This window comes from Gorilla gorilla, chromosome 7, assembly GCF_029281585.2.
Source record: "Gorilla gorilla gorilla isolate KB3781 chromosome 7, NHGRI_mGorGor1-v2.1_pri, whole genome shotgun sequence".
NCBI lineage: Eukaryota > Metazoa > Chordata > Mammalia > Primates > Hominidae > Gorilla > Gorilla gorilla.
Window position 1 is genome coordinate 144512037 of NC_073231.2, and position 26351 is coordinate 144538387.

The 26351-nt window shown below is 46.7% G+C and overlaps 1 protein-coding gene across 1 annotated transcript in view; it reads right to left on the minus strand.

Moving 5' to 3' along the window:
- Positions 1-26351, minus strand: part of COL22A1 (collagen type XXII alpha 1 chain) — a 325869-nt gene that overhangs the window by 104270 nt on the left and 195248 nt on the right. The window contains exons 28-35 of the mRNA XM_055348666.2: positions 24172-24216; positions 23574-23636; positions 23031-23084; positions 10645-10686; positions 7459-7491; positions 2260-2313; positions 1942-1995; positions 1080-1133 (exon numbers count right to left, since the gene is read on the minus strand). Of these exons, the coding sequence (XP_055204641.2) occupies positions 1080-1133; positions 1942-1995; positions 2260-2313; positions 7459-7491; positions 10645-10686; positions 23031-23084; positions 23574-23636; positions 24172-24216 (399 nt within the window). The remainder of the gene's footprint in view (positions 1-1079; positions 1134-1941; positions 1996-2259; positions 2314-7458; positions 7492-10644; positions 10687-23030; positions 23085-23573; positions 23637-24171; positions 24217-26351) is intronic.

Below are 26351 nucleotides of genomic sequence, written 5' to 3' on the forward strand. Positions count from 1 at the left end.
AATGATCCACGAAAGGAGACGTGGGTGAGGACATTGCAGGTGGGTCAACATTATGGGCGCGGGGAACCAGGGAACTCTCACGGCCCTCGAGGCTGCCCATGTTTCCTCCAGGCCTCGTTCCCCACTGTCCCTGGGTTTTGTGCATCTCCAGGGTAAGGACTCATGGAAAAACACTCCCAGCCTCCTCCTTGCCTACACTCTGCTTCCATTCCCCTCCAGGGCGGGCTGGAACCAGGGCTCTCTCCACAAGCAGGGAGGAGCTGCCGTCTGTCCCCGCTGTGGCATCCACACTGGTCACTACCTTGGCAGACCCAGTTCCGACCTGACCATACGCATGGTGGCCTGGCCATATCAGCACCCTCTAGCTGGTACAGGGCACCCGGCAGTGGTGCTAGGAGCAGACCGGACGTGTGCTGCTGCTGCTCCTCTTGCTGCCACCGCTCCCCAGAGACCCAGGGATGAGTCAGCCCGTCCTGCCTCCCACCAGCTCCACAGTCCAGCCTGAGCTCTCTGGCTCCGCACCATGAGACAGAGCCCCAGTCAGCTCCAGGAACAAGTGCCAGCCCCACGGGGATCAAATACACCCTGGATCTGGCCCCAAGGATGGGTGAGCCAGGAGCAGCTGAGAAGTGTGCATAGAGATGTCTGTGTGTTTTCCTGGCTGCATCTGTGTGTTCGGGGCTGTGTGTGTGTGTGTGTACATGTGTGCATGCATGTATTATAGGATGTGTGTTCTCTGGTTTGTAGAGTACGTGTACGTGGTTGTGCATGTAAGCACCCTTCTTGGAGTAACAACCTCACCTGGGAGGGGAGGTCTGTGTGTGTCTCATCCACATGTGCATAGAAAAAGATTTCTTTCATTCGCTGGGCATGTGGACAAAGTCAAGAAATGCTACGAAGGTGGTGGAGGCCAGAACCTCTCTCCGTGCTGACTCCAACCAACCACTCAAGTGTGGGTGAACCTTCTGGGCCACGTCCTCCTAGCTAGCCCAGAGCTGTGAGCCATAGAGCAGAGCAGACACTGGGCGGGGCCTCCCTCCGGGGCTCCCCCACGAGGCAGGCCGATCACAGGGACTCACAGGGTTTCCAGCTGCTCCAGGAGCCCCATGTGCACCTTCCTGTCCCTTGGCACCCTAAACAGGAAATAAAAGAGGGGCGGGGGTAAGACACCCTCAGTGATGCTGTTTCCCCTCACAGCAGGGAGGTCTCGGGAATACCGTGCTCATCAGAAGCATTATTCCAAACTGAAGGGGCCCGGGAGCACTGTCTAAAAGGTGAAGAAAATCACTACTTCCTGGCCCTCTGTTGGAGATGGTCATATCGCAATTTAATTCCATCCTCACCACCGACCCAGGGTATAGGGGTCAGCACCGACCCTCTGTAGAAATGTCGCTCAGAGGGGCTCACACAGCCAGGCAGGGTCCCCAGTCACCCCAGCAGGATCTCCTACCATAGCACAGAGTCTCCCAGAGAACCAAGATCCAGTGCAGAGGCGAACACCAAGCAAAATGACAAAATCAAAGCACTAACATGTACCAGGTGTCACTTAAACCAGCATTGCCACTCCATGGCTGGGATCCATTTCCTGTTCTGCAAATCCTCTGGGAACCAAGGTGCCCCCTATGTGCAGAGGCCCTTGCTCTCCAGATCCCGCTGAGCAGGAGAAGGGAGAGCATGGCAGAAACCTGGAGCTCACCTACGCCAACCCTTTAATGACAGAATAGGGACATCCAGGGGTACAGAGGTGGGGCCTGTCCCCATGGCTGTGTCTGGGGCATTTAGTGAGGGCCACTCAGCCTCTGCAGCACATTGGGGCTGCTCTGCCCAGCGTCTACTCCCAAAATGCCAGGGGAGAGAACTGGGGAGGGTGGCCTGGAGCGAGAGAGTGTGGCTGGGATCTCCAAGTCTCTGAGCCAGCAGGGGAAGGGATGGTTTTCTTACCGGTGGTCCAGCGGGTCCCCGAGGCCCCAGTTCTCCAGGATGGCCCTGCAGTCCCTGTAAGCACACAAGTTGCCATGAACCAGCTCATCCTCCTGGTTCTGAGCAGATGGGCGGGTGGGGCGGGGATGTTGCAATGGGTATAATTTGAGATCCAAGGAGGGGACGTAGCTAGCGTCCTGAGGAGAAGAAAGGGCTGCCTTCCATTCAGTGTGGCTCCTGGGTGTGGAATGCACGGTGCAGATCTAGAGCTGGTCAGCCTTTGGAGTCCGGGTCTCCAGGTAACCAGCCCTGCGGGGGAAGGGGACACAAGAGACTCACCGGTTCCCCAGGAAGGCCTGGATCGCCCTTCTCTCCTTTGGGCCCTTGTTCTCCCTATTGGTGAGAAGCATAGGGTAGAGTGGACTTCAGGGAGAACTGCCCCTCGTCACAGGGTACATGTCCCCAGCTCCAGACACACAGGCCACCTCCAGTCCTGTGTATCACCTGATAGGTCCCCACCCCCAAAGGCTGTTCCCTCTGCCTGGGGGTTCTTCCCTCCTACTCCCCAGGACTGATTCTGACTCATCTTTCAGGTCAGGAATCACTTCTTCTGGGAAGCTGAACCCCAAAATGGGCCCAACCCTCCTGTTACAGCAGGTCAGTGTACTGTGCCTTTCTCCTCCTGAGCCCTGTTATGGCCGCAGTTTTACACTTAGTTGTGTGGTTTGATTCATGTCCCCTCCAGCTCAGAGCCTGGTATGTGGTAGATCATCAGTGAATGATGATGGAAAGAGTTTTGAGAGGAGGAAGGGTCTTTAAAGGCCCCTGGCCTAAACACTATTTTTTCTCCCTCTCTTTCTCTCTCTCCCTCCCTTCCTCTCTCTCTTTCTAGTAGAGATGGGGTCTCATTATACTGCCCAGACCTTTCTTGAAATCCTGGGCTCAAGCGATCCTCCCTGCACAGCCTCCTGTGTACCTGCTTCCTGGAACTACAGGTCCTCACCATCGTGCCCAGCTCCAACCCCTTTCTAGATAGAGAAGCTGGGGAGGGGTGCTTAACTAAAGGAACCCAGACCTTTGGGGACAGACTGGGGGTTGAACCCTAGAATCTGGATGGTCAGAATGGTGTGTCTAACTTTTGCTGAAGAAAGGATGAGACACAGGCTGGAGAGGCAGTACCCTGGGTGGGCCCAGTATGGAATGATCCAAGATGGGGCAGGCTCACTTCCAGGGAGCCACATCCAGGGTGCCCAACACATCTCCCAGGAGGGTTGAAGGGACATGTGATCCTCAGCCTGCAATTCATATGGAACAAGGAGAAGATGAGCAGATGGGGGACTACAGTGAGGACAGCTTTCCAAGGGCTCAAGGGCGTATCTTTCCACAGCTGAAGGGCCACTGTGCAGGAGAGAAGTGGGGCCAGTGGACCAGTGAGGACACAGTCTCAGCCTCAGACCCATACAGCCTGTCTTGGGAGCCCTGGCCCTCTAACTTATTGGCCATATAAACTTGGGCAAAGTAGTTACCCATACTGACCCCATATGACCTTTGCAGTTTCCATATCTGCAAAATAAAGAGGTGGTCCCCTTTCCACACAGGGTGAAGGTCAATGGTACAGAGAAGGTGCAGCAGAGGCAAGACATCAAAGAGAAACAGCACGGGTTTGCAGAGTTCTCCAGGATGGCAGATAACAACCAGAGCACATGTACCCAGAAAGGCAGTATGCAGCCCTTCTCAAGGAGCAGAACCTGCTACTGTCCCAAATCCCCACAGCCTGCTTAGGGGGACATCGGGCTCCCCTGCCACAGATAAGCCCAAGGAGAGCTGGGATGAGCATCTGCCTTGGGTGTAGAAGGGAGTCCTGCATGGATGGGGTGTTTGCAAGATATGGCTTTAGAGAGCAGGAGATGAAGGGAGGACCCTGGATGCATCTGGAAGAAAGAGTCTAATGTCTACATTAGAGAACCTGAAGTTGGCTAGTTCTAACCTTTACTTGGTGGAGAAATCAGCATAGAAAGACAGTATCTACTAAGGGTTTCATGCTACTTTCTCTCTCTATGCCTCTGCAAATGTTAGAGGCCTTGCAGCCATGGTTTCTACCTGCCCTCCCTTCCCAAGCCTCTCTCTGATACGGCAGTTGGAAACTGCATGGCCTGCGGCTGTCTTCCTCACTCAGCATCACCTATTGCATGGAACCGACATAGTCTACCTCGTAGAGCTGTGACCTGGATTCAGTGAGATTGCGTTTGCAAAGTGTTTCACAGTGCCCAACACAGAGGAGGTTTCAACAGATGCCAGCTCATTCCTCTGCCTAGAATCTCCATTGCCATTGAGCTCAGAAGGAGACATGTCTAGCCCCATTCACCACGGACAATAATACCATTATTTCTAGCATGTTTTCCTCCTAGAAAACTACCCATGGCTGGGATTTGCAAGTCTTTTTCTGGTCCTCCAGTCACTGGCAACACAATTCGTAAAGACAAAAGGGCTTATGGGATTGTTTCAGGAGACACACAGGGAAGACGTTTGCACAGTCTTCTTCCAGTGTTGGTGAATGGGACTGCAGTGGCAGGAAGACAAAGTGAGGACCTACGGAGGGTCAGAACGGGCCAGAGAAGGACTCAAGGTGCTCAAGACATTCCTGCCCCGGAGCCTAGGAGTCAGGAGGCAGCACCTTCCCTCCAGGGGCCCCCTGGAAGGGCTCTGTCAGCAGCTGTTGAATGCATAAGTTTGGCTGGCTTCCGTCTCCTCCCCACTGCTCCCTGGTGACCTCAGCCAAGTTAAACACCATCTCTGGGACGCATGATCATCTCTGCAGGCTCTGGTCATTGCCTGGGCATCCTGGAAGCCTCCTTAGCAGGGTGAGGGGGTAGAATCAGGCCAATTGGACAGAGCCTTCCTAAGATAACTGCTTTGGAACAACTGATGAGCCTCCAGTTACAAAACCCTGCTTGAGTTCTCCACTGTAACTTCCCCAAGCACCAAGCTGCCTGTCCCACCTTCCTCCAGCAAAGGTTCTGACATCTGCAGACCCCAGGGATATGCACACCATCAAACAGCCTGCTCTGTCCTCTGCAAACCACCATCACCCTGTCACCTCATCAGGTGCAGCCACCAGCCATCCCCAGGAGCCTCCTCAGTCCCAGAGAGGGTGACAAAATGAGTCGGGCTTCTCCCTCCACCTCCTCTTCTCCTTTCCATTCTCTTCATTCATTATGCAGCAGACCTTAACACCCCTCTAAATTGCTCTCTCCCCAGCCTCTTCATGCACTGCAGGGGCTCAAAGGCATGTGCCTGAGCAGAGCAGGGAGAAGTCAAACAGAATAACACTTTCCAAATCCATCAATACAAACATGGGTTGCCATGGCGACGAAGCCAGTCCTGGGGAGACTCAGGCAATTGCCCACAATGAAACTTTTTTTTTCCATAGATATAATTTCCTTGTTTGCATCTGAGAGTGGTTTCCTGGCTCCCAGGCTCCCACAGCAATGCAGAGCCTGCAGGAAGGATGTCAGTGCTGGAACTCAAAGGGGAGGGCGGCACAGGCCCCTCATGTGCCTTCCCAGTGGAATGCTCTGGAAATTGTCTTTTTACAAAGCAATTCCTTTAAGGAGAGGCTGGACTTGTAGGCTTGTCTCAATCCTGAGGGGCTCAGGGTGGACCTGAGGGAGGGAGGCCCACAGATGTCAGGGGCAGGGGGAGGCAATACATGGAGGTGGTCCAGGAAAGGCAGGCGACCAGTGGAAGGGACAGGCAGTGTGATGGGAAGCCCCTTGCACAGGACAGCCAGCTGGAACTGAAGCAACAGCGGTACAGACGCTCCATCCAGTGCGCTATGGCTGACACACTAGCCCCTAATTCCTATCTCACCGGTAGGGCCTTCTTGGCAAGTTCCCTAGCACCTCTGAGCTGCAGGACCATCACCTGTAAGATGGACACAGGTGCCACTCCCTCAAGGCTGTTAGGAGGCTTGGTTGCAGCAGTGCCAGGAAAACGCCCGGAGCTGAGCTGCTGCATGGGGTGCTCTGTCCTTCCAAGCCCCTCTCTGGGAGAGCAGGTGAGAAGACAGGGTGGCAGTAAGGTAAGGGAGTTCCTCATGCAGTGAGCGACAGCCCTACAGGTGAGGGAGGTGCTGCATCCTCATGCAGTCAGTGCTGCCCTGCAGGTGAAAGACGTGCTGTGTTCCTCATGCAGTGAGTACCCGCCCTGCAGGTGAGAGAGGTGCTGTGTCCTCATGCAGTGAGTACCCGCCCTGCAGGTGAGGGAGGTGCTGTGTCCTCATGCAGTGAGTGCCTGTCTCTGCCAGAGCAGAGCAGAGTTCTAAATGTTTTATGTAAAGTGCAAAAATCCTGTTATTTGCATTTAATCCTGAAAGTGTATTTTTATTGTCCCAATTTTGTAATTGAGAAAACTAGGTCTCAGCGAAGAAACAAGGAACATTTTCAAGGACAGGTGGGCAGTGAGGCAGTGCCCTCTAGTGGTTGACAGCTCAGTGACAAGAGGGCTCCTTTAACATCAGGGCCTTCTCTCCCTTCAGGAAAGGCTCACAGCCAGAGCCCTGTGCACCTGCTCTTTCCTGCAGCCGCCTCTCACCCACTTCTCCCTAAGTCTGTGCTGCCCTAGGATGCCCCCATCTCCCCATTATGCTTCCCAAGCACAAAATCCTTCCTTCTCCTGCAGTAATTTTAGCACCTGACTCAGTCTCTCTACCTGCTTCCTTCTTTTGCATCACACGCAGGATTCTTTTAAGCTTTTAAAATGGAATCGACTTAATATTGAATAAATGAAGATAGCAACAGCTGAAATGGACATCTACCTCAGCCTCTCAGCTGTCCCGCAGGTCAAGCCCTAATAGCAGAAGAACTGCATCGACGGCAGCAAAAGAAACAATGGCATGTTTTCTGGCTTCAGCCAACAGCATAAGAGATCCTGAAAACACCTATTTTCTGAAGAGCCATTCATGAAAAGAGAGGAAAAAGGTTTCTAGATGTTGCAGGGCGAAGCTTTATTTCCTGCCAAGTGTTTTTGTGTGTGGAAGTAGCCAGCATCACTCTCTGTCCATCTGGCACACCCCAGGCTACATCTCAGGTTCCAGTCCCAGAACAGCCTGAGAATGGGGTCCCCTCTTGACACCCCTATCTCTGGTCTCCTTCACTGCCAGCATCCATGGGGAACGCCTTTGCCTCTCTCTGACTCTCATGTTCTGGCATCTCAAATAACTCTGTTCTCCTCAAAACCACCAGCTACTCTCTGTGTTACTGAAGAATTAACTTTTCCCAGAGAGGCCTGGCCTTTGCTCTTAGCTATGAGAGGTGACTTCTAGGCCCCTGGAATGTCCTGCCTGACCCTGGAGCCAGCTCCCTGCAAGGCCCTTTCTCCACCTGTTTTCAGGACAAGCCCAGCAGCCCAGATCCCTGACAGTGATGAATGCGATGAGGCTGAGTCCTCACCCCACCCAGTCCAGGCTCCCAGGCCACACTGGACATTGCCCTCCAGGCCGAGGCACGCTGGGCACCCCGAGGCACCGCTGCTACTTACGGGCATCCGTGGATGTGGTGTGAACAGGGATGTCTGAAAAGGAAACCGCAGAGATTAGAAAGATGGGCATCAAGGAACCCAGTGTTTCATTTTTAAAACCTGCCTTGGAGAGATTTACAAGTGAAAGAATACAGCCCCAAAGCTTCCTGGAACGATTATTAGTTTTGACAATTAGATTCACATCTTTCTTTAAAATCCCTGGCTATTTATTTATTAAGGCAGAAATGCATAGTGGTTAGATTCCGGAGCCCTGGAGGCACAAGACCTGAGCTCCAAACCCTGTATGACCTTGGACATGTCTCCTCAGCTTCTATGTCCCCATCAGTAAAATGGGAAAGAAACATTCTTCCCTGCAGGTGTCCATAAGAGCTCTGCCAGGACACTGGATTCATGTCACAATGTCTCCTTCTCACTACTGCCATCTACTGGGCATCAGGCAGGGATGCAGGTGCGTAGTAGACAAGGTTGGGGAGAGGAGGAGAGGAGGGGAAATCCCTGCTTGACAGAGCCCAGGCTACAAAGACTCTGGCGGACTGGCCCCTGCAGGCTCCTTCAGCCTGGCCACCCCCACCTAGGCTGTGTTTAAGGCTAGGTCGGGCGCGGTGGCTCACGCCTGAAATCCCAGCACCTTGGGAGGCCAAGGCGGGCGGATCACGAGGTCAGGAGATTGAGACCGTCCTGGCTACGATGGTGAAACCCAGTCTCTACTAAAAAATACAAAAAATTAGCTAGGCGTGATGCCGGGTGCCTGTAGTCCCAGCTATTCGGGAGGCTGAGGCAGGAGAATGGCGTGAACCCAGGAGGCGGAGCTTGCAGTGAGCCCAGATCGCGCCACTGCACTCCAGCCTGGGCGACAGAGCGAGACTCCGTCTCAAAAAAAAAAAAAAAAAAAAAAAGGCTTCTCAGGTGTCATGCTTTCTCCAGCTTCAAAGCTTTTGCAAATACTGTTCCCCTCGCCTGGAACATACTCTCCTCTCCCTTTCTATGACTAAGGTCATATGGAGACCTGCAGGTGTCTTTTAAATGTCGTGTCTTCACGGATCCCTCTTCCCTCTCCACCATGCAGATACAACTTGGGTCCCCATGTTATTCTTGTTGATGCATCTTGTTCTTTTCCTGGATCACATTTACTATAATTTGCAATGTAGCTATATCTTTGCCACTGTAGGGTTAGTTTATCTTCTTCACTAGGCTACAAGCCCTGACAGATCTGATCCATGCAGATGCCTGGGTCCCAGCAGGGGCCCGAAAGAAGCAGTAAATGGACAAAAAACATCATAGATAATGGTCCTAAACCACCATACGTTAAAAAAAGATGGAAAAAAGTAGCTTCCTATATCTTGCCCTCCATGTCCCCAACCCCTGTCCCTTTTCCAGAAGGCACTGTTTTTCAGTTTACCATATTTTTAACTGTTTCCTATATATTTCCACACAATTATAAATGTTTAGAAATATATAACTTTGTGCAAGTTATACAAATAGTAACGGCGACTATAGATGATTACTTACAGCCATTGAGAGGCCTTCACTCATGTGGTCTCAAAATAACTCTAAGAGGTGGACTATCTGTTTCTGTCCTGCCTTATGGATAAGAAAACTGGAGGACACAGAAGTAAACCACAGAATGAAGTTCAAGCTGCTAGTGAATGTCAGGACAGGAACTGGCGTCCACATAGGTGGCCTGGGGAGCCTGTGTTCTTATCTTTCAATATGCAGTGATTGACTAATAGATTTTTTCTACTTAATTTGCCTAGTTCCACTTGAGTATCACTATCTTTTCAAGACCATACACATATTGTACGCATATTAATTTGTAGAATTCCATGATACAGATATTTTGTGATTCACTTAGTTTTGTGCTTATGATCATGTGGTCTGTTCTAATTTTTGATTGTCATAAGTGATACTACAATGTACATCCTTATACATGCTTTTAAAAATGCACACATAGAAATATTTCTGCAGGATAAATGCCTAGACATGGAATATCTAAGCTTAGGGGTAGGCACTTTGTGACATATTGGTACTGCCAAGTAACTTCTCAAATAGGTGTGTCCAATCTGTTCTACCACCAAAAAGGTATGAGACTGCTTGCTGCCCTGCACCCCTGCCAATGCTGTAGGTTATTAACCTTAAACAAAAATTTGATATGACTAATTCCGACTCTAAAGTTGTGATCCCAATTTCTTCCAACACCCTTATGGAATGTCTGAGTCTCATTTTGATGAGCATTGCTGGGGAGGAGACAGAGCTGTGGAATAATGATTTTGGTTTGATGAAAAGCACAGAGTAAGATTCTTTGCCACACTACAAATGGGATTTCTGAGTGCACAGGCTCTCTCCTCCCCTGGCATCCCCTGCAAGGGCTAGTAACTGGCCAACTCCTGATACATGTTTAGGGTCAGGGCCAGCCCAAGAAGCCATGTGCAAACTTCCCTGAAATCAGCTGGTCAAAACAGAGGATCTCAAGATGAGGAAGAAACATTAAAATAGAAAAAAAAAAAAAGAAAAAGAAAAATGTGCCCCCATTATACAGTTCTTGGGAGTAAGATAAATAATAATAATGGCAATTTTTAAAATTTTTAATATTTATAATGCACCAGAAACTCTGCCAAATATTTTGTAGTTTCAATTAACTTTCACTCCACATGTACAAGATAGCTGGGTATAATATTTTCTAACAGATGAGAAAACTGACTTTGTTAGACCATAACTATGACCACAATGCTGGTGAATGACAGAGCTGGGAGCCAGGTCTTCATGCCCTCAAAGCCCACGCTCTTACTGATACTCAATACCAACTCACCATGCCCACCCTAACACATATAGAGGGCCAATGAATAAAGCCCAGTTCCTGGGTCATGGTAGTGCAGTCTTACGCTGGGCAAACTGCTTCTTGTCTCTGGACCTCAGTTTCCCCATATGTGACAGGCAGATATGTATTCTCAGTATCTAGCACCCATTCTGATAAATAATTGTGCTTTTGCTGAATAAATCAATAAGCATAGGATGGTTCTTAGAGAAGTGTATATATTTTTGGTTTGTAGAACCTAGGAATAGGCCTAGCTATTGGCAAACTCCAATAGGGGAGATACTTAAAACTAAGTAGTGGCAGTTGGTGGAGGGGGAGTATGAATCCCAATATAGGAATTCAGAGGAGAAAGAATTAGAAGCAGAGTAACTTACAGTTCCAGGTAACCCTGGAGGGCCTGCAGGACCAGCTTCACCCTAGATGGAGAAATGGAAAATCCATGACCATTAATCTTCCTCCCAACTCTGCTTATGCTGCAACAGATCAGCTAATACTATTTTCCCCAGACAACAGAAGGTGTTGTCTTCTGCAGGGTGCAGGTAGGTGCACCCTGCACCTACCTTGATAGATACATACATACATAATTACATATGTGCATTCCAAATTATAAACTATTTCAGACATATAAAAACATTGTTTTCAGAAGTATCCATATTGATATGCGTAGTGGTAGATCATTTATATCACTATATACTATTCTATTGTGTAAATGGTAATAAAGTGAGGGGGGATCCAAGATGGCCAAATAGGAACAGCTCCAGTCTACAGCTCCCAGTGTGAGTAATGCAGAAGATGGGTGATTTCTGCATTCCAACTGAGGTACCAGGTTCATCTCACTGGGGCTTGTTGGACAGTGTGTGCAGCCCATGGAGTATGAGCCAAAGCAGGGCAGGGCATCGCCTCACCCAGGAGGCACAAAGAGTTGGGGAATTCCCTTTCCTAGCCAAGGGAACCGGTGACAGATGGTAACTGGAAAATCGGGACACTCCCACCCTAATACTGTGCTTTTCCAACAGTCTTAGCAAACGGCACACCAGAAGAATATATCCCGCGCCTGGCTCAGAAGGTCCCACGTCCACAGAGCCTCGCTCACTGCTAGCACAGCAGTCTGAGATCAAACTGCAAGGCGGCAGCGAGGCTGGGAGAGGGGCGCCCGCCATTGCTGACGTTTGAGTAGGTAAACAAAGCAGCCGGGAAGCTCGAACTGGGTGGAGCCAACCACAGCTTAAGGAGGCCTGCCTGCCTCTATAGACTCCACCTCTGGGGGAACGGCATAGCCGAACAAAAGGCAGCAGAAACTTCTGAAGACTTAAACATCCCTGTCTGACAGCTTTGAAGAGAGTAGTGGTTCTCCCAGCATGGAGTTTGAGATCTAAGAGCAGACAGACTGCCTCCTCAAGTGGGTCCCTAAACCCCAAGTAGCCTAACTGGGAGACACCTCCCAGTAGGGGCCAACTGAAACCTCATACAGCCAGGTGCCCCTCTGAGATGAAGCTTCCAGAGGAAGGATCAGGCAGCAACATTTGCTGTTCTGCAATATTTGCTGTTCTGCAGCCTCCGCTGCTGATACCCAGGCAAACAGCGTCTGGAGTGGACCTCCAGAAAACTTCAACAGACCTGCAGCTGAGGGTCCTGACTGTTAGAAGGAAAACTAACAAATAGAAAGGACATCCACACCAACCCCACCTGTACGTCACCATCATCAGAGACCAAAGGTAGATAAAACCACAAAGATGGGGAGAAACCAGAGCAGAAAAGCTGAAAATTCTAAAAATCGAGTGCCTCTCCTCCTCCAAAGGAATGCAGCTCCTCGCCAGCAATGGAACAAAGCTGGATCGAGAATGACTTTGATGAGTTGATAGAAGTAGGCTTCAGATAATTGGTAATAACAAACTTCACTGAGCTAAAGGAGGATGTTCGAACCCATTGCAAAGAAGCTAAAAACCTTGAAAAAAGATTAGACGAATGGCTAACTAGAATAAACAGCATAGAGAAGACCTTAAATGACCTGATGGAGCTGAAAACCATGGCACGAGAACTATGTGATGCATGCCCAAGCTTCAGTAGCTGATTCAATCAAGTGGAAGAAAGGGTATCAATGATTGAAGATCAAATGAATGAAATGAAGCGAGAAGAGAAGTTTAGAGAAAAAAAGAGTAAAAACAAATGAACAAAGCCTCCAAGAAATATGGGACTATGTGAAAAGACCAAATCTACATCTGAGTGGTGTACCTGAAAGTGACAGGGAGAATGGAACCAAGTTGGAAAACACTCTTCAGGATATTATCCAGGAGAACTTCCCCAACTTAGCAAGGCAGGCCAACGTTCAAATTCAGGAAATACAGAGAACACCACAAAGATACTCCTCGAGAAGAGCAACTCCAAGACACATAATTGTCAGATTCACCAAAGTTGAAATGAAGGAAAAAATGTTAAGGGCAGCCAGAGGGAAAGGTCGGGTGACCACAAAGGGAAGCTCGTCAGACTAACAGCGGATCTCTCAGCAGAAACTCTACAAGCCAGAAGAGAGTAGGGGCCAATATTCAACATTCTTAAAGAAAAGAATTTTCAACCCAGAATTTCATATCCAGCCAAACCAAGGTTCATAAGTGAAGGAGAAATAAAATCCTTTACAGACAAGCAAATGCTGAGAGATTTTGTCACCACCAGGCCTGCCTTACGAGAGCTCTCGAAGGAAGCACTAAACATGGAAAGGAATAACCGGTACCAGCCACTGCAAAAACATGCCAAATTGCAAACACCATCCATGCTAGGAAGAAACTGCATCAACTAATGAGCAAAATAACCAGCTAACATCAAAATGACAGGATCAAATTTACACATAACAATATTAACCTTAAATGTAAATAGGCTAAATGCTCCAATTAAAAGACACAGACTGGGAAGTTGGATAAAGAGTCAAGACCCATAAGTGTGCTGTATTCAGGAGACCCATCTCACATGCAGAGACACACATAGGCTCAAAACAAAGGGACACAGGAAGATCTACAAAGCAAATGGAAAGCAAAAAAAAGCAGGGGTTGCAATCCTAGTTTCTGATAAAACAAAACGGACTTTAAACCAACAAAGATCAAAACAGACAAAGAAGGCCATTACATAATAGTAGAGGGATCAATTCAACAAGAAGAGCTAACTATCCTAAATATATATGCACCCAATACAGGAGCACCCAGATTCATAAAGCAAGTCCTTAGAGACCTACAAAGAGACTTAGACTCCCACACAGTAATAATGGTTGACTTTAACGCCCCACTGTCAACATTAGACAGATCAACGAGACAGAAAGTTAAAAAGGCTATCTAGTACTTGAACTCAGCTCTGCGCCAAGCAGACCTAATAGACATCTACAGAACTCTCCACCCCAAATCAACAGAATATACATTCTTCTCAGCACCACATCTCATGCATTCCAAAATTGGCCACATAGTTGGAAGTAAAGCACTCCTCAGCAAATGTGAAAGAACAGAAATTATAACAAACTGTCTCTCAGACCACAGTGCAATCAAACTAGAATGCAGGATTAAGAAACTCACTCAAAACTGCTCAACTACAAGGAAACTGAACAACCTGCTCCTAAATGACTACTGGGTACATAACAAAATGAAGGCAGAAATAAAGATGTTCTTTGAAACCAATGAGAACGAGACACAACATACCAGAATCTCTGGGACACATTCAAAGCAGTGTATAGAGGGAAATTTATAGCACTAAATGCCCACAAGAGAAAGTAGGAAAGATCTAAAATTGACACCCTAACATCCCAATTAAAAGAACTAGAGAAGCAAGAGCAAACACATTCAAAAGCTAGCAGAAGGCAAGAAATAACTAAGGTCAGAGCAGAACTGAAGGAGATAGAGACACAAAAAACCCTTCAAAAAACCAATGAATCCAGAAGCTGGTTTTTTGAAAAGATCAAAAAAATTGATAGACCACTAGCAAGACTAATAAAGAAGAAAACAGAGAGAATCAAATAGATGCAATAAAAAATGATAAAGGGGATATCACCACCGATCCCACAGAAATACAAACTACCATCAGAGAATACTATAAACACCTCTACACAAATAAACTAGAAAATCTAGAAGAAATGGATAAATTCCTCGACACATACACCCTCCCAATACTAAACCAGGAAGAAGCTGAATCCCTGAATAGAACAATAACAGGCTGTGAAATTGAGGCAATAATTAATAGCCTACCAACCAAAAACAGTCCAGGACCAGATGCATTCACAGCCGAATTCTACCAGAAGTACAAAGAGGAGCTGGTACCATTCTTTCTGAAACTATTCCAATCAATAGAAAAAGAGGGAATCCTCCCTAATTCATTTTATGAGGCCAGCATCATCCTGGTACCAAAGCCTGGCAGAGACACAACAAAAAAAGAGAATTTTAGACCAATATCCCTGATGAACATCGATGCAAAAATCCTCAATAAAATATGGCAAACTGAATCTGGCAGCACATCAAAAAGCTTATCCATCATGATCAAATTGGCTTCATCCCTGGGATGCAAGGCTGGTTCAACATATGCAAATCAATAAACGTAATCCATCATATAAACAGAACCGAAGACAAAAACCACGATTATCTCAATAGATGCAGAAAAGGCCTTTGACAAAATTCAACAATGCTTCATGCTAAAACTCTCAATAAATTAGGTATTGATGGGACGTATCTCAAAATAATAAGAGCTATTTATGACAAACCCACAACCAATATCATACTGAATGGGCAAAAACTGGAAGCACTCCCTTTGAAAACTGGCATAAGACAGGGATGCCCTCTCTCACCACTCCTATTCAACATAGTGTTGGAAGTTCTGGCCAGTGCAATCAGGCAGGAAAAAGAAATAAAGGGTATTCAATTAGGAAAAGAGGAAGTCAAATTGTCCCTGTTTGCAGATGACATGATTGTATATTTAGAAAACCCCATCATCTCAGCCCAAAATCTCCTTAAGCTGATAAGCAACTTCAGCAAAGTCTCAGGATCCAAAATCAATGTGCAAAAATTACAAGCATTCCTATACACCAATAACAGAAAAACAGAGAGCCAAATCACGAGTGAACTCCCATTCACAATTGCTTCAAAGAGAATAAAATACCTAGGAATCCAACTTACAAGGGACATGAAGGACCTCTTCAAAGAGAACTACAAACCACTGCTCAATGAAATAAAAGAGGACACAAACAAATGGAAGAACATTCCATGCTCATGATAGGAAGAATCAATATTGTGAAAATGGCCATACTGCCCAAGGTAATTTATAAATTCAATGCCATCCCCATCAAGCTACAAATGACTTTTTCACAGAATTGGAAAAAACTACTTTCAAGTTCATATGGAACCAAAAAAGAGCCTGCATTGCCAAGACAATCCTAAGCCAAAAGATCAAAGCTGGAGGCATCAGGCTACCTGACTTCAAACTATACTAAAAGGCTACAGTAACCAAAACAGCATGGTACTGGTACCAAAACAGAGATATAGACCGATGAAACATAACAGAGCCCTCAGAAATAATACCACACATCTACAACCATCTGATCTTTGACAAACATGACAAAAACAAGAAATGGGGAAAGGATTCCCTATTTAACAAATGGTGCTGGGAAAACTGGCTAGCCATATGTAGAAAGCTGAAACTGGATCCCTTTCTTACACCTTATACGAAAATTAATTCAAGATAGATTAAAGACTTAAATGTTAGACCTAAAACCATAAAAACCCTAGAAGAAAACCTAGGCAATACCATTCAGGACACAGGCATGGGCAAGGACTTCATGACTAAAACACCAAAAGTAATGGCAACAAAAGCCCAAATTGACAAATGGGATCTAATTAAACTAAAGAGCTTCTGCACAGCAAAAGAAACTACCATTAGAGTGAACAGGCAACCTACAGAATGGGAGAAAATTTTCACAATCTACCCATCTGACAAAGGGCTAATATCCAGAATCTACAAAGAACTTAAACAAATTTACAAGAAAAAATCAAAAAACCCCAACAAAAATGGGCAAAGGATATGAACAGACACTTCTCAAAAGAAGACATTTATGCAGCCAACAGACACATGAAAAAATGCTCATCATTGCTGGTCATCAGAGAAATGCTAATCAAAACCACAATGAGATACCATCTCACACCAGTTAGAATGGGGAACATTAAAAAGTCAGGAAACAACAGGTGCTGGAGAGGATGTGGAGAAATAGGAACACTTTTACACTGTTCGTGGGACTGTAAACTAGTTCAACCATTGTGGAAGACAGTGTGGCGATTTCTCAAGGATCTAGAACTAGAAATACCATTTGACCCAGCCAAACCATTTCTAGGTATATACCCAAAGGATTATAAATCATGCTGCTATAAAGACACATGCATACATATGTTTATTGCGGCACTATTCACAATAGCAAAGACTCGGAACCAACCCAAATGTCCATCAATGATAGACTGGATTAAGAAAATGTGGCACATATACACCATGGAATACTATGCAGCCATAAAAAGGATGAGTTCATGTCCTTTGTAGGGACATGGATGAAGCTGGAAATCATCATTCTTAGCAAACTATCGCAAGGACAGAAAACCAAACACCCCATGTTCTCATTCATAGGTGGGAAGTGAACAATGAGAACACTTGGACACAGAGTGGGGAACATCACACACTGGGGCCTGTAGTAGGGTGGGGGGAGGGGGAAGCGATAGCATTAGGAGATATACCTAATGTAAATGACAAGTTAATGGTTGCAGCACACCAACATGGCACATGTACACATATCTTACAAACCTGCATCTTGTGCACATGTACCCTAGAACTTAAAGTATAATAAAAAAGGTAATAAAGTTATTTCTTATCCATCTTCCCGTTGATGACATTTATGTGGTTTTCCTCTGATTGCAATCATAACTAATGTTGATTTGTTACAGCAAACATCCTCACACACATGCCCTGAGCACAATTACACATTTGAAGTCCAGCTGTCCCAGGGATGCCAGCAGGCCCTGCCCCACCCCCGTGAAGGAGTGGGCTCTTCTCAGGAACCTGGGGGGAACAGTGTTACATTCCTATAAGCAACACAGGCTTGGGAGTTGAATCACCTGAGCTTGAAACCTAACTATACCATTTTATAAATTATTTTACCTATTTTGGCATGTTTTCTCTTTGCAGAACAATGATGCTGATAATACATACAGCTCACAGCATGGCACAGAGATTGAGTGAGACCGTAAGGAATATGGTGTTATTACATTTGGCCTGAGGAAAGGACGTCACTGAGCTGCTCCCCGCAAGACAGTCCATGGTGAGTGGATACAGTTTCCAAAGCCTGTCATTTCATGTGTGCCACATGGTCCCAGGGGACAGGTGTCTATGTCTAGATCTGCTTCTTGAACCAGCCCAGGACTGGCTCTATTGCAAGCCTTCCAAATATGGTTATGAAATAGAAAAATGTTTGAATATAGTTGGTTTAGAGAGAGACAAGTTTGCCCTTAGTCAACAACAATAATATAATTATAAAATGTTGTATCCTTTTCTACCATTATTTCTATTGTTATTTAGCATTTGATTCCAGCTCCTGGTTTAAGTAGTTTCCATGTGTGAATCCATTTCATCTTTGTAGCAATGCCCATAATGTATATATATATGTATGTATATATATATATATATATATATATATATATATATATCTCCATTTCACAGATGAAGAAACTGAGGCATAAAAATGTCAATGAACCTGCCCTAAGTCACACATTCTGCAAATGGCCGAACCTGGTTTTAAGCTCAGAATGCATGCCCTTTACAGTTGTGTAGCATTGCTCTGACTAAAGTTCCAGTAGCTTCAGAAACAAAAGCACTTTCTTGGTGTTACTGTGTATTATTTGATTTTACCCAGTTCTCTTCCTGACATTGTTGAACTCAAGCTCCAGAACCAATCTCATCGAAACCAATTTACTCTCCATTAAAATGTCCCAATGATCAAAGTTAAGTGTTTTCCCAGTTGAATATATGAATGGGTATCAATTAGAAGAGGGCTGGAGGAGAGATGTGTCTCTCACCCTGAGGGCATGAAGACTGCCTTTTGGAAAGAGCCTCCTCATCCTGAGGGCTGTGGACAAGGGAAGAACAGCGAGCTGGAGCAGGTAGACCCATGGGGGCTCTCTGCCTTTGGAAAAGAGGCTTGACTAAGAAGGATCAATGGGTGTTAGGGTTGATGCAACAGGCCTGGGTTCTAATCCCAGCTCCTCCATGAGGTGTTTGACTGTCAGCGCCCCTTGCTGGAACAGGAGCATCACACACACACCCTTCCCTGATGCTATGGGCCTAAGTGCCAGTAACGGGGAAGAGCAGGGGATGTGAAGGGAGAAGCAGAGGCAGAGACAGGCAAAGCACAGTCAGAAGAGGGCAATGTTGCCTTAATGTCTTCTTTTGGATTTTCTGACCAAAATTGTCAATTATCACATATTTCTCTGGAGGAAAAGAAAGGCAAACCAGATTCTTTGGAAGCTTGAATGTGACTGCCATGGCCCTGGCAATTCCGTCCAAGTAATCAAAGGGGCTTTATGGTCTCGTTAAGCCTTTGCATTCTGGAAATGAGTTTCTCAAATAGAAACTGCATTTCTGAAAAGTCCACGGCAGCAGCAGGCCCGAATGGCTTACTGAGGCAGAGCCTTTTCCACTCTGGGCTCTCTATTTATAGACCGCAAGTCTGCCTGGAGCAAAGTCCTCAGCCTCCAGCCCCAGAGAAGGAGGATGGGAGGCACAGCCTGGAGGCCAGAAAGCACCAGCACAGAAAAAGATCTGGAAATTGGAGGGGAGAAAGTAAACTTGGGAGAATGGGGCACCCTGAAAAGCATCATGCAGGAGGAGGAAGGATGCAAGACCCCTCTGGGTGTGTGGGCGCCATTCCTCCTGAGGCAGCCCCAGGGCAGGCCTAGCGTGTGGCATTCTGTGCTAAGAGCCAGGACTTTCTATGTGCACTGGCAGGGTTTAGATCTTGACTTTAAACCTCTATTCATGCAGCTCTGCGCAAGCAACTTAGCTTTTCTGTGCCTCTGTTTCCTCATCTATCAAGTGGGGATGTTGTTGACAGCAGCGACCTTTCATGGGGTTGGCCTGAGATTACCTAAGTCCCTACACAGATGGTGCTCAGGACAGTCCTGCACTCGGTGAGCCTGCCACAAGTCATCCACCAACAGGAAATCCTTATGCTCTTTAACAACCCTGAGGGTCCTTGTTGGGCTGGCAAACCAAGGCACAGGAAAGTCAGGGAAGATGCCACACAGCAGATAGAACCAGGACCATACTCCAGGCCAGCATTATGGCTCCAAGAATGGTGCTCTTTCTACTAAGCTGCAGGCAAGCACAAATAAACTCCTATGAGGGGTTTGGGGCAGATGTTTATAAAGTTGCTATAGAACTAGAGGTGCATTTGGTCAGAACTGAGCATGAAACAGCAAGAAAAGCAAGTGCCTGGTACAGCGCCTTACTCAGGGTGGGACTCCCAACCCTGTCCATGCCTGTACCCCCTTTAGAGCCAGTAGAGGGTAATGGTTCTATCAGCACCTATCAGTAGGGTGTATGTGTTCTACCAGCAGAGAGTACATGTTCTATCAGCAAAGAGTACGTGTTCTATCAGCAGAGGGTAAGGGTTCTACCAGCAGAGAGCATATGTTCTCCTCAGCAGAGGGTACATGTTCTATCAGCAGAGGGTATGTGTTCTATCAGCATAGGGTAAGGGTTCTGCCAGCAGAGGGTAAGTATTCTACAAACAGAGGGTGAGGGTTCTACCAGCACAGGGTAAGTGTTCTACCAACAGAGGGTACACGTTCTATCAGCAGAGGGTACATGTTCTATCAGCAGAGGGTATGTGTTCTATCAGCAGAGGGTAAGGGTTCTACCAGCAGAGGGTAAGGGTTCTACCAGCAGAGGGTAAGTATTCTACAAACAGAGGGTGAGGGTTCTACCAGCAGAGGGTACATGTTCTATCAGCAGAGGGTACGTGTTCTATCAGTCTTCTTAGACAATGACTGCCAGAGCAAATGGACGTATCTTTGGTGAAAGGGTAAGAACTAGAAGCACAAGTTAGAATCTAGTAGAAAGGATGTCAGTCATTGTGGTTGAAAGCACGTATTTTAGAGCCCAACTGTTTGGACTCACACCCACCCTCACTCCGTAAGCCTGGGCAGAAAACGTAGTGGAATTTTTAGAGACCTGCTTGGCAAAAGAGCCCTTCGACTGACCAACTACAGTTGTGTGAACCCCCTGTGTCTGGTGGACTCCTGGGGTGTGATGAGGTTTTGTCGTGGATGGGGTGGGGGGGCGGTGCTTTAGCCTGGAGTCAGCATGTGGTCCCAGCCAAGATTTGGTTCTGTGAGTGTGGGTAAGACAGTACATCTCTCTATGCCTTAGTTCTTTCACCTATAAACTGGGGATTAAGACGAAAATGACTTCACAGTTCATTGTTATGAAGATCACCAGAGTGAGCAACGGAAAACTCAAGAAACTGCAACTTGCAAAACATACTGAGTATACGGAACCCATGACTTCCCCGCACGCTGTTCAAGCTCACACTGCTTTAGCAAAGGATCTTGTGTTTCAGACAAATAAGACCATGGACAAACATCTCGTGCATGTGCGGTTTTGGCAACAGCTCACGCGTGTGTCAAACTAATCAGCGATTTTCCAGTGGACAAATTCTGACCAAATCATGCTGACTCCAGTCTAAAGCCTCACCCCTGACTCCATCCACAACAAAACCTCATCACACCCTATGAGTCCACCCCCTCGTAGGGGGTTCACGCAACTGCAGTTGTCTCACCAAGCAGGTCTCTAAAAATTCCATTATGTTTTCTGATCAGCACAGGTTTCTCTGGGGCTTTGACATGAGTTGAAATATTATAGATGAAGCACCTACTTGCACCTCTAGACCAGACACTATCCTGGGTGCTGGCTTGGCTCCTCAGTGGGGGCTGCTTTTCTAAGAAGGGGCTGGGACCAGGGATCCGAGTCCTTAGGAGGTGAAAATAGTAAGGGACTTTCCTTCCCAGACCACGTGTGCCAAGTTAGGGTTCATCATACTCTCCATCCTGTTTTTGTAAAAGAAGGTTGGAGAGAGTAGGCATACATCCTCTGTTACACTGTGATTTAAAAAGTGCATTCTTCCTCCTCGAACCTGCCCGCATGTTGCCAAAGGCAAGTGGCAGTCTGGAGCCTCCCTCCAAAGCAATCAGAGTCAGACCCTGTGGGCTGGGCTGGCCATGCAGTCCCACCCGTGGTTCTGTAGGTTAGGCGCGCGTCAAAATCTCTCTGAGTCTCAGCTCTTTTCACATGCAAAACATGCTTATGGATACCAGTGGCTGTTTTCTGTTTGTCCCTTTATATCCACTCCTGTTCCTTTCTCCATCCCAGGAGGCAACCTCAGTGGTCTCATTGGCCTCAACCCCTGGATCCCAGTGGTCTGGTAGGAGATGGAGAGGACAGAGAAGGACGGGATGAGACGCTGAGGATGTCAGGCCAAGGAGAGCTGGTTTTGTCTGTTTTTCTGCCCAGAATGACTGCCAGGCTCCTTCTATGGCTGCCAGCCTCTCTGGACTCTGGGACAGCTCCCTCCCCTTGTCCTTTCCCACTCTTGCTCTTCCTAGTCCTGGAGGGTATGGCCACATCCCATCGGCTTCCCTAAGCACTGTCCACAACCTGCAATTACTCTGTCATTGAATTCTCTTCCACCGTCCATTTTGATTGTGCTGCTCCTGATGGACATGGTATCTGCCTGGAAGACAATGCCAACGAAGCCTCTCTGTGCACTTCAGGGCACACAGTAGGGCTCCACAAATGCAATGATGCCCCCTTGATTTAGATACAGTCTGCCTGGACTCAGGCTGGCTCCAGGGTCAACCACACAAGCAATGGCACGCTGGGCTCATGAACGATGCAGGGGAAAGGATACAGGAGTCAGGGCACATGGGGTTTTTGCTCAGCTTGTTCTTCACACTCCGCTGGTGCCTCCATTGCCCTCACACCTGGGCTAATCATGTCTATTATACCTGTGAAAGGGGCAGTAGTGTTCAGAGAGAGATTGAATGTAAACAGGCCACACAGACCACTCAGCACAGGACAGGAGCTCAGGCAGTGCTTGCATGTCACAGGCACAAAAGGGTGGATGGACGGATGGATAGTGAGATGAGGGTGTCAACTCCAATACTATTATCTTCCTTGTAAGTTTATGATTGCAAACAATAAAGTTTGAGGTTTATGTCTAACGTATTATTTTCTCAAAAAACAGCTTTGGAGTCATGAACGCAACTAAATTCTGCGGAAATGTAAAGATTCAGTACAGGCCGGGCATGGTGGCTCACGCCTGTAATCCCAGCACTTTGGAAACCCAAGGCAGACAGATCACCTGAGGTCAGGAGTTGCACAGGAGTTCAAGACCAGCCTGGCTAACATGGAGAAGTCTTGTCTCTACTAAAAACACAAAAATTAGCCAGGTGTGGTGGGGCATGGCTGTAATCCCAGCTACTTGAGAAGCTGAGGCAAGAGAATGGCTTGAACCTAGGAGGCAGAGGTTGCAGTGAGACGAGATCATGCCACTGCACTCCAGCTTGGATGACAGAGTGAGACTCTGATTTAAAAAAAAAAAAAAAAAAAAAAAAGACACAGTATATTCTGCAGAAAATCTCTTCCTTTAGAAAAAATCAACTAATAATAAGTAGTGATCAGAATGAGAGTGAGTTTCTCCTACCTTTTCACCTCGGTCACCTTTCAGTCCTGGAAGTCCCAGTTCACCTTTTTCTCCCTATAATGAGATAAAATTAGAAAACATTAGAACCCAAACAGAGCTGAATTCCTGCCTCTTCCAAGTAAGAGAAACATGACTTTGGAAAAGTATACATGTATATATTTCTCTCTCTCACTTGTCCTTGCCTTATCAGCAAAGTGGCCACAGTGAAGTGTAACTCAGAGGGGAACTAGTCAGTTAGGTGTGAAGCACCTCCTTCTCCATTTGTCCCCTGATAGATGGTGCCTTCCACCCCTCAGCCCCATCTGTCTCATCTGAAAATGCTCTGCCCTTTCCAGAGACATCTCCCAGCAATGGTCCTTTGTCCCAGCTCAAGGACCCAAGTAGTCTTCTCCCCTTCCCTGTCCCTTCCATCAACACTGAGAAATACACTCTTCACCCAGTCAAAATTACCACTCTCCTGAGGGACTGAGACTCCACAGGGGGTTGCTCTCTGTGGAGATGGGCGAGGTGTCTGTGTGGGAGGAAGGAAGCTGCCACACTTACCTGGTCTCCTTTCTCTCCTCTCACACCTGGGAAGCCTGGAGCCCCTGGGAGGCCTGCTTCTCCCTGTGAGAACAAAATATTCACAAGGTGTCAACAGGAAGGCTCTCCCAGGGGCCAAGCTGCAGGCCATGTGCTCTCAGTTCCTGCTCTCCAGGAACTGGAGATGTTCTGGCTTAGTGGACATCACATGGAAAGCAATGCAGTGGAGAAAGGGGAATTCTAGAGAATTTCGTTCACTAGGGCATCCCCAAGCTCTTGTCTACTTCAGCTGTTTCCTTTCCCAGGAACCCTTATTTTGCCTCTCCTGGTGTCTAACCCTTCCTGTTTCTTTAGGACTCAGCAACAATGTCACCTTCTCAGCATCCTTTCTGACAGTCCCCAAGTCTGGGAAGCCCTCTCCTATGCCCCCAACACCTGCAGGCCACCACTCGTGACATCTGTTCAACTGTTCTTCAATGTCCAGTTTATCCTGGACATACAGTGAGCTCCCAAAAACCAGCATTAATTCCTCTTGGCATCTAAATAATTTATACAAGATGTAGCATATAACAATGAATGAATGAATAAAATGAATGAATAAAAGCACAAACAAACAGACCTTCTCTCCAGGTCGGCCTGCCAGGCCCTGCTCCCCAATTTCTCCCTGAAAATGCAATAATACATACCCCATTATTCTCCATTCACTTTAAAGAGATGACTGCCATTTCCCAGTTGTCCTCACACATTCACAGCACCTGCCAGCCACAACCCTTAATTTCCAAATACACGGCATGGTTAGAGGCCAAGAGTCATGGGCTCTGAAGACCAAAGTGTTTAGCATTTTTGCAGAGCAGAATCCACTTTCTCATATTGTCTTTTGCTTTCCCCAAAAGAAACAACTGTTAGAACTGTCCCATTAGAATTTATTTATTTAGTTAGTTTTTTATTTTTTATTTTTTTTTGAGATGGAGTCTCGCTCTGTTGCCCAGGCTGGAGTGCAGTGGCACCATCTCGGCTCACTGCAAGCTCTGCCTCCCGGGTTCACGCCATTCTCCCGCCTCAGCCTCCCAAGTAGCTGGGACTACAGGCACCTGCCACCACACCCGGCTAATTTTTTGTATTTTTAGTAGAGACGGGGTTTCACCATGTTAGCCAGGATGGTCTCGATCTCCTGACCTCATGATCTGCCCGCCTTGGCCTCCCAAAGTGCTGGGATTACAGGCATGAGCCACCATGCCCGGCCAGAATTTTTTTTTTTATTTTTAGTTTTTTAGAGACAGGGTCTCACTCTGTCACCCAGGTTAGAGTGCAGTGGTGCAGTCATAGCTCATTGCAGCCTTGAGCTCTTGGGCTCAAAAAATTATCCCATCTCAACCTCCTGAGTAGATGGGACTATAGGCACATACCACCATGCACAAATGATTTAAAAAAAAAATTCTGTAGAGGAAGAGTCTCACTGTGTTGGCCAGGTTTAGTCCACTGGGGGGACTACAACAGTTCTTAATTAGCACTTTGTGGTCAGGGTGAAGTGGGGAACACAGGGGCTTTATCTCGGATCCAAGAGCATCAATCAGGCTGCTGCACTTCCCAGGTTCTTACAAATCATTGATGAAAAGAGCTTTGCAATGATGATGGTGGTGGTGAGCACAGACTAGCATCTTTATCCAACCATGTGTCTTTAAGATAACTAGCTTCTTGAATGACAATGTATTTCTAATATTCATATGCTATTTACTAAAACCTTTAGTGTAGATTTTAATAAGGAAATGTGGTTTTCTCATGAATGCATGGATGCATGAAAGAATGAATGAACAGGTGGTATGCAGGCTACAAAGATTTTTTGTGCAGCTATGCCAGACTCAGTTGGTACTGAAGGCCAGAACTACCAACTTATCGGAGAGAAAGACAAAAAAAAAAAGTAATTAAAAGCGTGGCTTAGTGTAAGCACACATTTTATCCTGTAGCGCTGGTGTCACACATCTGGAGTCAGCACTTATTAAAATTCTAGACACACTCCGATGCTCCCATCAATTCCCAATGTTTACAAGCACAATTAGTAAGAATTGCTCTAACCAGAATTGTGCAAATACTCGTCACTCAAATTGTTGCTTTCAATCTGCTAGAATAGTAGCACATTTGCAGTGGGAGTTGCTTCTTACATGCTGAGAAAGGATAAGGGGCTGAGTTTGGTTAAAAAAAAAAAATTGAAGACCATCTGAAGTCCTCCCTGAATTTGGGTCGTGAACACCAATCCAAAGGCACAATGGAGGTGAAACGGTATCTTCTTGAATTCTCGAAGTGAGCCTCAAAATGTCAATGCCTCTGCTCATCCTGCAGACAGCTTTACCCTCTAAGTGGACTTTCACAAATCTGCCATCCATGGCTTAGTCATCATCATCTTGGAAAAGAATTTTTATCTTCAGTTGACACTTTGTCAAAACAAAGTAACAAGGCCCTCTTCCAGGGCTCCTCTAGGACTATGAGTATGTTGGAAAAGCGTCATGAACGGAGAAATTCAGTTTTAAACTTTTCAGAGAAATGTTTTGAACACAGAGCCTTAGAAATTGAATAAAAATGACACATGAGATAAAGCAGTAGACTTCTCTGAATCTTTCAACCATGAGTGATGATCAGAAATATAAAACACATAGATTGAAAAGCTGGAGTAATCCCAGAGGGTCCCTCTAATTTTAGCCCAATAATTGTCATAATCAATCCCCTTCATCTACAGAACCCTGCATGAGAAACTCGATGGGAATGGATTGCATCATTACTGAATAGAAAGGTGGGGTTCACACA